The sequence below is a fragment of the Haemorhous mexicanus genome, chromosome 2 (genome assembly GCF_027477595.1).
Source record: "Haemorhous mexicanus isolate bHaeMex1 chromosome 2, bHaeMex1.pri, whole genome shotgun sequence".
In the NCBI taxonomy this organism is placed as follows: Eukaryota; Metazoa; Chordata; class Aves; order Passeriformes; family Fringillidae; genus Haemorhous; species Haemorhous mexicanus.
In genome coordinates, this window is record NC_082342.1 from 33,608,706 (window position 1) to 33,622,372 (window position 13,667).

Genomic DNA, 13,667 nt, shown 5'->3' on the forward strand with positions numbered 1-13,667 from the left:
GAAAAGGAGTGAGGAATGCGTGTCTGTACAAGCTCGAAGATGACATTTTGAGATAACGGCAGAGTAACCAAAAAAGGAACGACCCTGACTATTACTTTGTGATTGGAGCAGGAACTGAAACCACACTCATCAAGAGCACTGGGTTCATGCTTGATTGGCTTGAAAGGGCTGAGCACGGGGTGTAAGAAAGGAATTAAGGCAGAAGCCACACACTCTGTGTTGACTGGCACTGGCCACCAGCTGGCAGGTGGACAGACAGCCAGACATCAGCAGGGACACCCTGATGCCAGCTGCCAGGGAACACAAAATCCAGCCCAGCATGGCTTGAGTGTGGTGAAGACCTTCCTGGGGAAACTAGTATAAATAAGATAGCTCATACACCATGGGCAACAGCAATAATTTGTACACCCATGTTATTTGAAGTAAGGCTTTAAAACATTGATTGATTGTAACAAAGGATTAAGTAAACTTTTTTTTTTTTTTTTTTTTTTTTTTTTTTTTTTTTTTTTTTTTTACTTGGCATACATTTCTTCTGAGGGATTGTTTGGTTACTGTCGAAATCCCAAGGAAACCCCAGATGCTCATCTGTTGGTGTGTCACACTTATACTGAGCTGGAAAAAAATGTGACTTAATAGATCAGGGACAGCTTTAATTAATTCTGCTTGCTGCATTATAAAAAATAATGGTGATAAGGAGGAAGCAATGCTCTGTTTATAGAATTGCACATTTCTCTGTTGCAATAAGCAGTGCTGCCATTGAAGTCCGCAACAGAACACAAACCTTCATCAGTCTGAGCCTACACTTGAATTTTGTGTGACATGCCAGTGATAGATTACTAAACTGCCCATCACCTGAGTTATGTCCTGCCTGTTCTTCAGTCTCAGCTTCACTGAGCTGTCCCAGTATCCCTGCTTTCCCTTGCTCCCCAACAGGATATAGCACATCAGGTTCTGCGCCATCCTTTGGGTTTGGGAGGGATAAAGTTGTTGTTTTTCCATATTCATGACGGCGTCGCTGCGGACTGCCGTAGATTGACACGGCCGGCACACAAAGACCATCAGACCTCTCTCTTTTCTGCTCCTTTTCAACCGAAAGCAGCGGTGTTCACTCATCCCTTGCTTTAATACCGAGCAACATTTACAGGGGAGTGATCTGAGCTGTTACACAGCAGGCATGCAAATGAGACTCAACCCTTGCAGCGCCAGGCTGGAAAGGACTCCGTGTCTGCATTTCCCGGGGATTTCTGCGCTGCTCAGCTCCCTCTTCACCAACAGATGCCAACGCTTTTCTAAAATTACAGACCGTAGGATTTACAATTAGGCAAGGTCTCATTTTTTCAAAATTGTTCTCTAGTAAGGTTATTTCTTAAGTGCTTCTGTACCTTGATTTCTATTATTTGGTGGTTTCACTTATGTGATATATGCTGTCCTTTTTAGATCCCAGGTAACGATTTTCAAAAAGACTGAACAGCACTTGTTTATATAGGCATCTCTTCTGATTCAGCGTATCCCTGTCTTTACCAATTACAGCTCATTAGTTAACTTTCAACTCACAGAAATTTTGTAGAATGAATTATAATTAAGATGTTATTTACCTTTCCAAATGCAAAATTAATTTAAACATACCTGATCATGTTTCATCAGTTGTTTGTTCTTTCCTTGCCTTGAAAGCAATTAAGATTACTGGACAAATGTATGTTTAGACATTCAGATTTTCTATTTCTTTGCATCTCATTAGCCAGTGAGTGTACCCTAACACTGGTGTGCATGGTAACACCACCAGAAAGGATGGGCAATTCATGTTGTTTTTTTCCTCAAACCACTGCAACATTTTACTAGGCTTGGGAATTGTAATGTTTTATAATCTATTGTTCTGAAGTGCCACATGAAAAGAATACCAATAACAGTAATTACACGTGGTAATTGCCTAATTGATTCTGCAGCACTTTTACTAAAAAATATATTTTTTTAGAGTCTATCAATTTTCAGTATGTTTCCTAATAACTCTTTGGCCTGTCACTGTTAAAAAAAAATAAATACCTGCAGTAGCTTCCTTTGGTGATTGCTATCTTGATCTAATTTTAGAGTTCCCATTAATTTGCAACCTAATCTACTTTTTCTTTGGCTCTCCATCCTTTAGACGTATTTAACTTTGTTTTTTCTACTTTTATTATGTAACTCTAGAAAGGTTTTCTTAATGTATTTTTTTCCTAATTTTGTGTTTCCCATGCAAGTTTTCTTGCTTGGCTTCCTCCCACTTCCCCATCCCTTTTCTCTGGCCGTGTCAGAAGAAGTCAGATTGGATGTTTGGACTGTTACAGTGTCTCATTATTGTTACCATAAAAAATTTCTTCCTTGTAGCCAAATCTGTGAAATCCGAATCTACCCTCTTTCAGTTTAAAACCTTGTTGTTGATGAGCAGACAATGAAAATAAGTATTTTTGTGTCTTCAGCAAATGCCAGACATCATCGTTCCTTCCTCTCCTTGCTCAATTTGTTGATGAAAATGGGAAGAAGCAAGAGACCATCAATTCCTTACTGCTTACAGACTTGGCAGCATTCTTGATTCTTAGTTACTGTGCAGACAGCTAGATTGCAAATCTGAAAGAGAGGAAAGACTGGAAAACCCGTGGGCCCACCCTAATGAGGAAGAACAGCCAAATCCCTGGAAATGGTGTGTCTCACTCACTCAGTCTGCCTGTGTTGTTAACAGGTGAGACATCTCAGTGCCTGTCTTGCCTCTTTTGTACTATACTTCACAGATACTGCACAATCCCATAATTTTTACTCATGGAGGTCCTCCCATATTTTGTGGGGACCTTAAAGACTCGCCCAAAAGTGACTGACCACTTAACACACAAAATCTATTCCCATATTCACCCTCAGAACTTGCCCAGGTCCTCTGTCTCACAGATACTCTTCCTGAGTGGACCAAGGGGTGTTCCTTCCTTTGAATCATATCTCTTTTGCCTGTGTGTGATGGCTTTTAGACAGCAGATGATGGAATCTTAAGTTTGCATTTAATGACACCCCATTACCTTCCCATCACATTTTTGTCCCTTTTCCAGAGACAGAAGAAAGACTGGGATAGATTTAGTCCTCAGGCAGGTTTATAAATGTTTGCTCCAATACCTACTCTCACAGTATTCTCAGCTCTGCAGGGAGTAGGAACTCTCTGGAGGTGAGAGGTGGAAAGTGGGAAGGAAGACAAGGAACTCAGAATCTTTGTCTTGAGACACTGTCATGGAGAATTTTTGCTTCCACGTTAAGAGGAAAGGCAGCTAGGAGCCAAAATCTTCCTTTTGTATGGGCTCAGGTCTAGTGGTTGTTTCCTCCTAATTGGTGTGAGAGACAGCCAGCTCAGTCTTCTGCAGCTTCCTTCAGTTCTTGTTAGACATGTATGCTCTCTGTTCCTGCTGAGTTTTCTCCCTTCTCTCTCTAGATAGAGGAGATCATCTGTGGTTTTGTCTGCTCAGGGTCTAATATGTGCACTTCTTCTCTCCACTCTGAAATGCTTCATACAATTTAAATGGGAAAATTGTGATTACACAGGAATTGGGAATTGTGTTATATGGTCACAATTGCTTTCAGTCAAGAGAGTTAACATCCTTTCCAAAACAGCCACTCCTTCTTCTGGATAATTGCCAGGGAGCAGGAGTGTTCCTACGTTGAGAGCTAGGATGTTAGCTTTCAGATCCTATGATAAGAAAGGTAGGGGCTAAGAAGTTTGCTGATCTTACATCAGACCTAGTCCTGTGGTTTGTCCCCATGCAGAATAACTGAGGGACAACCCCAAGCACAAATACAGCCTGGGTAGAGAATTAATTGAGAGCCGCCCTGCCAAGGAGGACTTGAGGGTGTTGGTTTGACCAGAGGTCCGACATGACCTGGCAATGTACATTCACAGCCTAGAAAACCAACTGTGCCCTGGGCTGCATCCAAAGCAGCATGAACAGCAGGGCAAGGGAGGGGATTCTGCCCCACTGCTCTTGTGAGACCCTACCTGGCGTGATGCATTCAGCTCTGGGGTTCCTAGTAGAAGGAAAACACAGCCCTCTTGGAGCAGGTCCAGAGGAGGCCACCAAGATGATCAGAGGGCTGGAGCACCTCTCTTACAGAGACAGGCTGAGAGAGTTGGGTTTGTTCAGACTGGGGAAGGCTCCAGGAGCACCTTAGAGCCCCTTCCAGTACCTAAAGGGGGCTACAAGAGAGCTGGAGAGGTAATATTTGCGAGGGCATGCAGTGACAGGACAAGGGGGAATGCCTTGAAAGAGGGCAGGTTTAGATTAGATGTTAGGAAGAAATTCTCTACTGTAGATGGTAGGACACTGGCACAGGTTGCCCAGAGAAGCTCTGGATGCCCCATTCCTGGAAGAGTTCAAGGCAAGGCTGAACTGGGCTTTGAGCATCTGCTCTTGTGGAAGGTGTCCCTGCCCATGGCAAAAGGTTTGAAACTAGATGTACTTTTAAGTCCCTTTCCAACCCAAACCATTCAGTAGTTGTGATTCTATAGCTTCATATGAGTTGCTGAAACTATCCACCTGTTTTTCCTCTCCCTTGCACCATGGTCAGTGTGTCAGTATAGGTATATTAGTATCAAACCCACAGAAATCACCAAAAAACCTTCAGTATTTTCCAAGGCTGCATAAATGCTTTGCTGCATGTTTCGTAATAAAACACCCTAAAGCACTTAGACCTTGTATTTGCCTTCACATGTAGGGCTGCTTCAAACCCAGCAACAAAATGCTGGGGTTCAGACTAAGGCAGCAATCAAGCACTTGGTTACTGGGCATTGTAGTTTTTATCCCATGTTAATTAGCAGGGATTAACATGGGATAAAAATTACAATGGGATTAACAGGGACTCCTCTATTGTCTTGTATATGATTCATGATCACTCATGAATCATATATAAGACAGTAGAGGAGTCCCATGATAGTTTTGGTGAAAAACAGCACTTCCAGGCATGGCCAGAGAGGATAAGTGATACTGTCATTCTAGATCAGGCTGCTGTTTCTAAGCACCCTGGGGCTTTTGACAAATCCAGATCAAGGATGCAGCTTCTCCAGGACTTGCCATTTTCCTGTGTTTGGCTGACAAGGGTTTCCTTTCAGGGTAGCCAAATATGAAGTGTGTGTGAAGCCTGGTGTTGGCGTGGGATGCTGCCAGGGAAAGGTCCACGCCCCTTCAGAGCAGCTCCTTCCCTTGCCGTAGGTGTTGTGCTCAGTCACTCTTCTGAATCCTGAATGACACAAGCTGGGTGGGACTGGGTCAGAGTCTCATACCTCAAAGCCTTCCTGTTTGCACAGCCACAGCTGCCCCAGATCAGCAGAAGACAACTTCAGGACAAAGCTGAGCCAAACTTTCAAACCGAGGGAGCCTTAACAGAGCAGTGTCACTCACAGACCTCAAAGGGATTGGCAATCGAGGTCAGTACACTCTCCTTACTTCACAGGTGGGAAAACAGATGAAACAAAGCTATGGGAAAGAGAAATTATTTTACTGAGATTTAAAACAGTTTGGATCAGGGAGCTAGGTCATTAATCTCCTGTGCCCAGACATGCTCTCGTGGGTACTATGTGCTTTAAACTCACAGTTATTGCAGGGAAGCTGGTCATCTCCATCATTTTTGCTGACTTACCTCTCCCTCACAGCACCTCCTAATAGTAAGCACAGCCTGATAGTGTCTAAATGGAGGTAGAAAAGTACAACATCTTGTAGCAACAGCATGTAGCTCTGTATCTGTCCAGTTAGGAGCTAAAATGTGAACCACATGTTTGAATTATATTGTGCATTGTGTTGATACAGCTTTTTCATTTTCTGGCTGTTCTTGTGTAAACCACCTCTACCCATACAAGTTCCTAGTAGACTTCCTGGAGCTTCTGGCACTCTCCCTCTTCAAATAAATTGTTAATGGGACAGTGAATACCTTTATTTCCCTGTTTTCCTCCATGGTGCATAGCAGAATTTGTTGAAACAGTCATTTTGTCTCCATAGTCATGGTATACTTGTCACTTCTATTTCAATGTGTAAATAGTGTGATAACAAAGCTAAAACAAGCAAGCAAACAAACAAAATGACAAACAAACCAAATCCCCAAAAAAGTTGTATCCACAAATCTGACTCCTCTTTGCTTGGAGTTCCTACTAGCCAACAAAAAAAAAAAATGCTCCACAGGGTTGTTACAGCTGTTCCTTATTGCTGAACTCCACTGTAATGGAGGCTGTTCTTCTCTCCACCAGACAGGAGTGTCCTGGAGATGAAACCCTGTGCCATCTACGAGCGGTTAGTGGATGGCGTTGGCCCGTGGGACTTCACTGGAGGTTTTGTTCCCTGTGAGCTGCTCCTGGTTGGAGAGGACGCCTACCCTGTGCTCCTGAGTGCTAAGAAGCAGGTCCTGATTGCGGTCTCACACTATGGGAAGGGCCGCATGGTGGTCGTTTCCCATGAAGGAATCCTGAAGAGCCCCAGGTTCTCCCAGTTCCTCAGAAATGCCATGGGGTGGCTCAAGCCTTGCCCGGAGGCCCTGGTTGGGGTTCATCCTCGGTTGGATTCCCTGTCCCAGGTGCTGCTCGAGGCTGGCACCCGAGTGCAGGTGGAGGCGAAGCCCAGCCCATCCATGGGGGTGTTCTGTATGGATGCCTATGACAGCTCCCAGGCCAAAGGCATCGTGGACTTTGTCAAAGGGGGTGGAGGGCTGCTTGTTGGAGGCCAAGCCTGGTACTGGGCAAGTCAACACGGCAAGGAGAAGGTGCTGTTCGAATTCCCTGGGAACCAGGTGACCAGCGTGGCTGGCGTGTACTTCACAGGAAATGCCGTGGAAAAAGGCATCTTCAAAGTGGCCAAGAAGATTCCCAAGATCCCATTAGTTGTCCCGTGAGTACCTGAATTGCCCTTTCTTTAAACCACCAATTAGGTTATGTGGGTGAGTTGTTTGTAGAAGATTTGGGAGGTGAGAGGTGAGGGTGATGGTGAATGCTGGTTCTTTAAAAACCAGCATGGAATTGTTGCCTTCCAATTAAAAGGGGACTTTCCCATTCTTTGCAATTGGAAAAAATGCTGTCTTCAGCTGCTCCCAGGGCAGCAGGACCAGGCCCAGGGGATCCATGCTCAGAGAAGGAAATGAGAAGAGCCATCTTTTAGAACAGCCTGCTTGATCAAGTGTACCTGAGTAAAATGCAGCAAAACAGGGTCAGGAGGGGGAACTCCTGTCCCTCGCCCCACACATCCATACATTCAGGGCAACTTTCCCACAGCTGTAAACCATGTTGGAGATGAAGCAGCAGGACAGCTCTCTGGGCCAGGCTCTGGCTGATATTTGTCAAACCTGTTTAGCCTGTTCTTGCAGGAATTTGCTTCTGCAGGTAAGCCCCTGGAGCTGGCCAGAGCTGAGGCTGGGTGCCGCCTCCCTTCTCAGCTTCTGAAACAGGCTGTGGGCAAGAAATCTCAGTGTTCCCAGTTTGTTTGGGATTGCAGCCTGGCTCTCTTGGGTTCTGGATGAACCCACAGAGTGGGTTTATCAGGTGTAAAACTCAGGGCTCATATTGCACAACTGACCAGGCATTGGAGACCTGGATGTTGCCCTGCTCTCTTCCTCTCCTTGCCAGTGGCCATGCCAGGCTCTTTCTCCTGCCACTTTCTGCTAAGTTACATAAGGCACAGCAGGTTCTCCAAGGAGCATTAGTGCTGCTGCACTTCCTCTGTGTGGCAGCTTCATTTCACTGTAGTGACAGCCACAGCAATTACAGTAAAACTCCCTCCAAGTCTTTCCTTCACAGCCTTTTCCTTGTGGATGTAGAATGCTAAATTTCTAATATTTTCAAACAATTAGTGGAATTTTATGCTTTCTGTTGTTTTCTGGTAAAGGTAGTAGTGAGCTCTGCTGTTTAATTCAGTGAAATGCTTAGGGCACAGCTAACAAATCAGGCTGCCTAATTAAAATTTGCTGGTCGCTTCTTGTTACCACCTGCATTGCACAAGCATGTTCCCACTGCTTCATGCACAGGGCATGAAAGAGGTAAAGGGGTGGGGAGTTCAGAAGAGAAAAATTACATCACAATTTACAGACTTCACATGGTAACTAAGGGTGAATTACACCTTGTTTAGGTTGTTTCTGTGGGGGTTTTGTATGAATCCAGAGCCAGAGAGAAATTTAGATCTCCAATTTCTGTGTACTCAACAGCTCTGTACATTTGGGTCTTGCCAGATTTGTGTGCAGAGAATCAGGCTTTAGTCTGAGACAAGAGCTGTGCCATATGCCTGGACACATGCTCTGTGTGACAAAGGGTCTCAGTAAAGTAATAACCAAAGGAGAGCTGCAGATTTAATTCCTGTCCTACGGGCATGAAGAAGGGCAGCATCATTTATTCTCACTGAGTTGGCAGCAACGGCCACATAGCAACAGATCCTTCACATGTGTTGGGGGAAAACTGTTTGGCAGAACCGGGGGAAAGTGTGCACAAAGCAAAAGAGAGTAATTCAGCATGTCTTTCTCCACAGTGACACATAGGAGTTATATGAAAATAGCAGAGATAAGAGAGCCTTGCACAGCCTAATCTCTTTTTATTGTGGAGACCAACAATGTGAGGTAATGTGAGGTGTATGTGTTAAGGCTCTAATTCGACTTCCAGTCACTCATGATTTGTCTGGCTGTGTGTCTGCCTGTCTGTGTAGCCCATCTGTCCTAGCACTCCTTTCTTCAGTTCTCAACAGTGGCAGAGCTTGGGAAAAGGCACAGAAATCTTTTGGGCTTGCCTAGTTCATAAAGGCTAGGGTGGAGCAAATAGAGGAAGTTTCTCTTAAAGGAGATATGCCAATTCCCACATTCTGTGCAGTTTAAATCTGCAGTTTAAGAAACTTTGAAGGGCCTGATTTTTGAATTTCTGCACTGTATTTAGATTTTTAAGTGGCTCTTCAAAGACATTAGTCTAGAAGCTTCCTTTTGACCTATTTATTCCAATTTTTAAATGAGGGCTGAGATTCCTACAGATCTGCTTGACTGTAACAACTGAGGCTTTAGAAGGAGAAAAATGAGACATTGATGGATTTATTTTTTTTTTAAATGGAAGAACTGACAGTATGATGTCCTGGGATGAAGGAAAAAGAAGAGGCATGGATGGCCACTGAGAATAGCTCAGTTGGTTAGAACATGGTGCTACTAATAGTGTCAAGGGTGTAGGTTTGATCCCTGTATGGGGGATCAAACTCACTTAAGAGCTGGACTCAGTGATCCTTCCAACTCAGAATATTCTGTGAAATCAAGAAGAGAACTCCTTAAGTTTCAGCTATGGTGCCAGTCATTTTGTGCCCAGCATTCTGGGCTGGGGGCTAACCTGGACCTCTCTTGGTTCTGCAGGCACCAGGCCAACCTGAGCCGTGACGCCGAGTTTCTCCTGCGCGGTGTGCCGGAGCTGGATTTGGTGACGGGGGGCATCCCCTCCACCTTGCTGGTGCACGGAGCCCTGTCCTTCCCACTGTGCCTGGACAGCTCCCAGCGCTGCCTCTTGGCTGCCGCACGCTACGGCCGCGGCCGCGTGCTGGTGGCCACCCATGAGAGCCAACTGTTCTCCCCAAAGCTGGCCAGATTCCTGCTCAATGCTGTCTCCTGGCTGGATGCCGGCAGGAAGGGGCTGGTGGGGGTGGATCCCAGCCTGAAGAAGCTGTGTAGCCTGCTGTCTCAGGCAGAGGTGAAGTCGCAGGTGTCACAGCTGGCGGGTGACATCAGCGTGTACTGCTGCACTTCTTATGGCGACAGAGAAGCCGAGAGGATCCACGCTTTTGTGGCAGAGGGAGGTGGCCTGCTGGTGGGGGGCCAGGCCTGGTACTGGGGTTCCCAGAACTCTGGCAAAGCAGCTGTGGCAAAATATCCTGGCAACAGGATCCTGAACCGCTTTGGGCTGAGCATCCTGGGGCAGAGCGGCCAGGCAGCCAAGTACCCACCCCTGGGGCCAGGGGAGCACTACCACTTCCGCAGGGCGCTCCTGCTCTTCAGCACGCAGCTGCAGGGACATGAGGAGCTCACAGAGCCCCTGAAGGGCTGGCTGCACCCCCTGGCACGGGACTGCGCTGCCTTCCTGCACATCCCAGCCCACGACTGCCCAGCATACGCCTCACTGCACCGCGTGCTGACCAAAGTGCTCAAGAGGACTGGGATCCCGCAGGTCAGCAGGCACTGCCCCATCAAGAGCAACTCCAGAGAGGCAGTGCTTCTCTGCATGGCGACTGAGCTGTCCCTCACCATGACAGACAGCGCTGCCCTGGTGCAGAAATCTGCTGCTGGGGTCTGTGCCTTCCCTGTCACTGTGGAAATCGATGGCACAAACCCAGGTGAGGAGTTATCTTTCTTCCTCTCAAGGCATCCTGTCGCAGGGATCACTGGGGTGCCCACCCTCAGTGTGCCTGTATCTGCCTATGCTTGAACATGGGCACAGATTTGCAATTTCACCTTGGGCTTCAGAGGAGACTGAGCTCAGTGCAGTGGCAGACAGGCTCCTTTTGTGGCCAGCCCTGATTTTGGCACCTGAAACACCCCATGGAAATCCTGCTTTCTCCCTGTTGGTGCACAGGCACTGGCAGTAGAAGAACCCCCAACAAGCAGTACCGCGGGGCACTTGCATGGCTCAATGGTTTTGGCAAGAAAGCTTCTCTGAGAAACCCTGGACTCCACACTGCAGGTTGGGGTTCCCATAGTTGTGCTGATACAGCCATCTATGGAGCCATCCTACAAAGAGGTGGGAGTTAGAAACAAAAGGTTTATTTGATATCTAGGTAATTTCAGCCTGAGTTGTAGCACAGTCCCACAGCTTGGTATATCAGCACAATGGAGGGAAGATCTGGTTTTGGGGGTGAAAGAGGATGGAAGTATGGTGGGATCTTCTTGGGCTGACACTGCCCCTGAAGCCAAAGTATTGGGTAAATACATCATAAATTATTTGTCTAAGCTTAGGCCTTGTATCTGTACCAGCTTGCTGAGATTCCTGCTCACAACTGATATGTTTGAACTCTGGGTTAAATTCCACTAGTAACTTTTGTCTCCTGGACAGATTTTTTTGGTTTTAGAATATGATTTAGAGGAGTTGTTTCCAAATTGTTCTAATGAGATAAAGGAGGTTGTTCTGGAAAGGCAATGTTTGAGTATAGTGGCTGTGCAGAGAGAAAAGTTGTAGAGTAACTTCTCATTGGTTTTAACACCAATGAGTCAGGACAAAAGCAGAAAATACTCAGAATTTGTGTCATTTCAGATAAACAAAAAAAAAATAAAAGCTAGCAAACCCTGAACACCATTTCAAAACTGCCTCTGGAACAAATTCAGCAAAACTGAGATGAACTGGTAGCACACTGTGATATAGTCTAATTTGCATTTTTCGTTGGATTAGGTTTTGCTTGACACAACTGGTTCTGCTTTCATGGGTGACAGGAAAGGTTGTAACTTGGGTGGTTAATGACAGTTCAGCTCTTTTTAGGACTTGGGGTGTTTGGATTGAAATATGCCTTAAGTAAACTTTATGTCAGAATTAGGGAGTGTGATCTGCCTGATCACTACAGTAGAGATGGATCAGTTTTGCACTGTAAGTTTTGTAGATTGTAAGTGTTTAAACAGATTTATGCTGAGGAGACTTGCATTTCCATAGGAAGACTGTCTAGAAACATGCTGAGTTGTAGTGGGACCCTTCTTACAGGTACACCTAGCACAGAGTGGTCTCTTGAGGCTTTCTTATCACTTCAGTCAGCTAGAAATGACAATTCCTGTGGGCTCCAGTTTGTGCTGGACCGGTCACTAAGGAAAAATGTGATGCCACCATCAGTCTGTTATTTGGGAAATGTTTTATGATCATTACAGCTTCAATTGTGTAATCCCACCATAGCTGGCATGTCTTATGAGGTCTTGAGGATAAGAGGGTCTGAGTGGAGGAAGTGATGGGGTTTTGGCTTCTTTTCTTTTTTTTTTTTTTTTTTTTCCTTCTCATTTTTAGGAGATACTACTAAGCATATTAAAGCTTGGTGTTTCCAGAAGTGTAAATCTGGATGGGCTTGCTTGCTAATGGTGTGATGATTTTATTCATTTCTTTGAAACTGTATTTCTGACAAGTTGGGTAAATACGAGATGGTTCTGTGAGTGTAGAGCAAGGGAAAAGGAAAGGATGGAAGATTATTCTCCTGTTGCAGCTTGAAGTCTCCAGGATCTGTAATGGTCCTTGACTGTTCAGGACTGTGTTCTTTTACATTTTAGGAAAGACAGCCTGGAGGAGCACAGGACTCTACCTCCCCGAAGGGCACACAGCAGTGGTAACGTGCCCTTGCCTGGTGCTCGGTGCTGGTCTGAAGGTAAACTCTCTCTGCTTGGCCTTGGTTTACACCCGTGTATTTGTCGGGTGAGCGCTCAAAAATAGCACGGGGACAGCTTTTCTCCTTTATGGCTTTTTCTACCTTTCCCGCCCTTTCCTACTGCTGCCACCCCGTGGCACTGTAAATGCTTTGTCATAATTTCTTCACCTTGTGTCCTCACGCTTTTCTTTTGCATTCCTCCCATTCTGTGCGCTGGCGGGATAATTGAGTGTGGCTGCTGCTTGAGGGCTGTTGGTTTTTGTTCTGTTATGGTGCAAAAAAACCTGATCAGGATGATTTTCAGGTCCAGGATAAGTAGTTGGGCCCTTCTATGAGCCAAACTTGATTCCATCTCTCCAGATCCCTCATAAACTCCTTTGACAGTGCTGTCACTGCTGGTCATGTAGATGTATCCAGATGAGACAGGCACTGTTACTTGGGATCCTGTTCTCTGCAAAATACAACAGAAGCAAATGCTTACCTGCTTGGATATTTTTTGCAGTGACCTCCCTGAAGCAGCTGAAATGCAAAGTTAACTCAGGTGCTTCTGTCTGATCCTGAAGCCACATGCTGTCTGTTTTACTATAAGAGCTCTAAGGAGGAGGCACAGTAAAAGAAGCCAGTCATGACCACATCTCTCCAAATGCCCTTATAGGAAGTGACTCTGACGCTGGGGAAGGGTGGAGGAATGATCAATGCAAGTGCAGTGCAGTGGAAGAAGTCACTTCAGGACTCTGACCTGCTGGTGAAGGATGCACTTGAGCCAGGAATACTGGGAGAAGAGCTGTAAGACTGAGACAGGGACAGCATGAGCTTTATTTTGTTTTTATTTTTTTTACTGTATTTACTGCCTCTGGTCATCACAGGCTGAAAACTTGAGCTAGGCTGGAGTCAGAAGGCTGCTTCTGTGTGCGTGCTCTGCAGGGGCAGTGCTGCAGTGGAGAGCTCAGTGGTGCTGAGGTCAGTCTGCCAGCTCGCAGTGGGTGCTGAGGTGAGTCTGCCAGCTCACACTGTCACACTTTTGACCAGCTCTTCCTACACCTCTGCTTGCCAGGTGCAGGTTGGGTGTCACACGGATGACCTCTCTAAAGCCACGGAGCTGAAACGGGCACCGGTGGTAATCCGCACCTGTGATGTTGCCTGCCAGAAACAATCCATTTCCTGCCTCTGGGGCGGCCTCATTTACATCGTAGTACCAGCAAAGAGTGCACTGGGGAATGTGCCCATCACGGTGGAAGGGGCAGTCAGAGCTCCTTTCTTCAAGCTTGGTAGGTTTGTTTACCTTGGTGCTTTTTGCCTGAGAGCTGCTTACAGGTGACATTGTCCCAGTGACTGAAAGGAAGG

At 46.0% G+C, this 13,667-nt stretch overlaps 1 protein-coding gene across 3 annotated transcripts in view; it reads left to right on the forward strand.

The window, feature by feature from the left end:
- TCAF2 (TRPM8 channel associated factor 2) overlaps positions 1–13,667 on the forward strand; it is a 37,296-nt gene that overhangs the window by 3,144 nt on the left and 20,485 nt on the right. The window contains exons 1-6 of one of the 3 annotated variants that reach the window (XM_059838329.1): positions 2,512–2,713; positions 5,309–5,428; positions 6,242–6,875; positions 9,355–10,325; positions 12,229–12,323; positions 13,378–13,591. In XM_059838329.1, coding sequence (XP_059694312.1) covers positions 6,259–6,875; positions 9,355–10,325; positions 12,229–12,323; positions 13,378–13,591 — 1,897 coding nt within the window. In that variant the 5' untranslated portion in view covers positions 2,512–2,713; positions 5,309–5,428; positions 6,242–6,258. Of the gene's footprint in view, positions 1–2,511; positions 2,714–5,210; positions 5,429–6,241; positions 6,876–9,354; positions 10,326–12,228; positions 12,324–13,377; positions 13,592–13,667 lie in introns of those variants that run through there. The other 2 variants (XM_059838328.1, XM_059838327.1) reach the window with 2 other exon arrangements.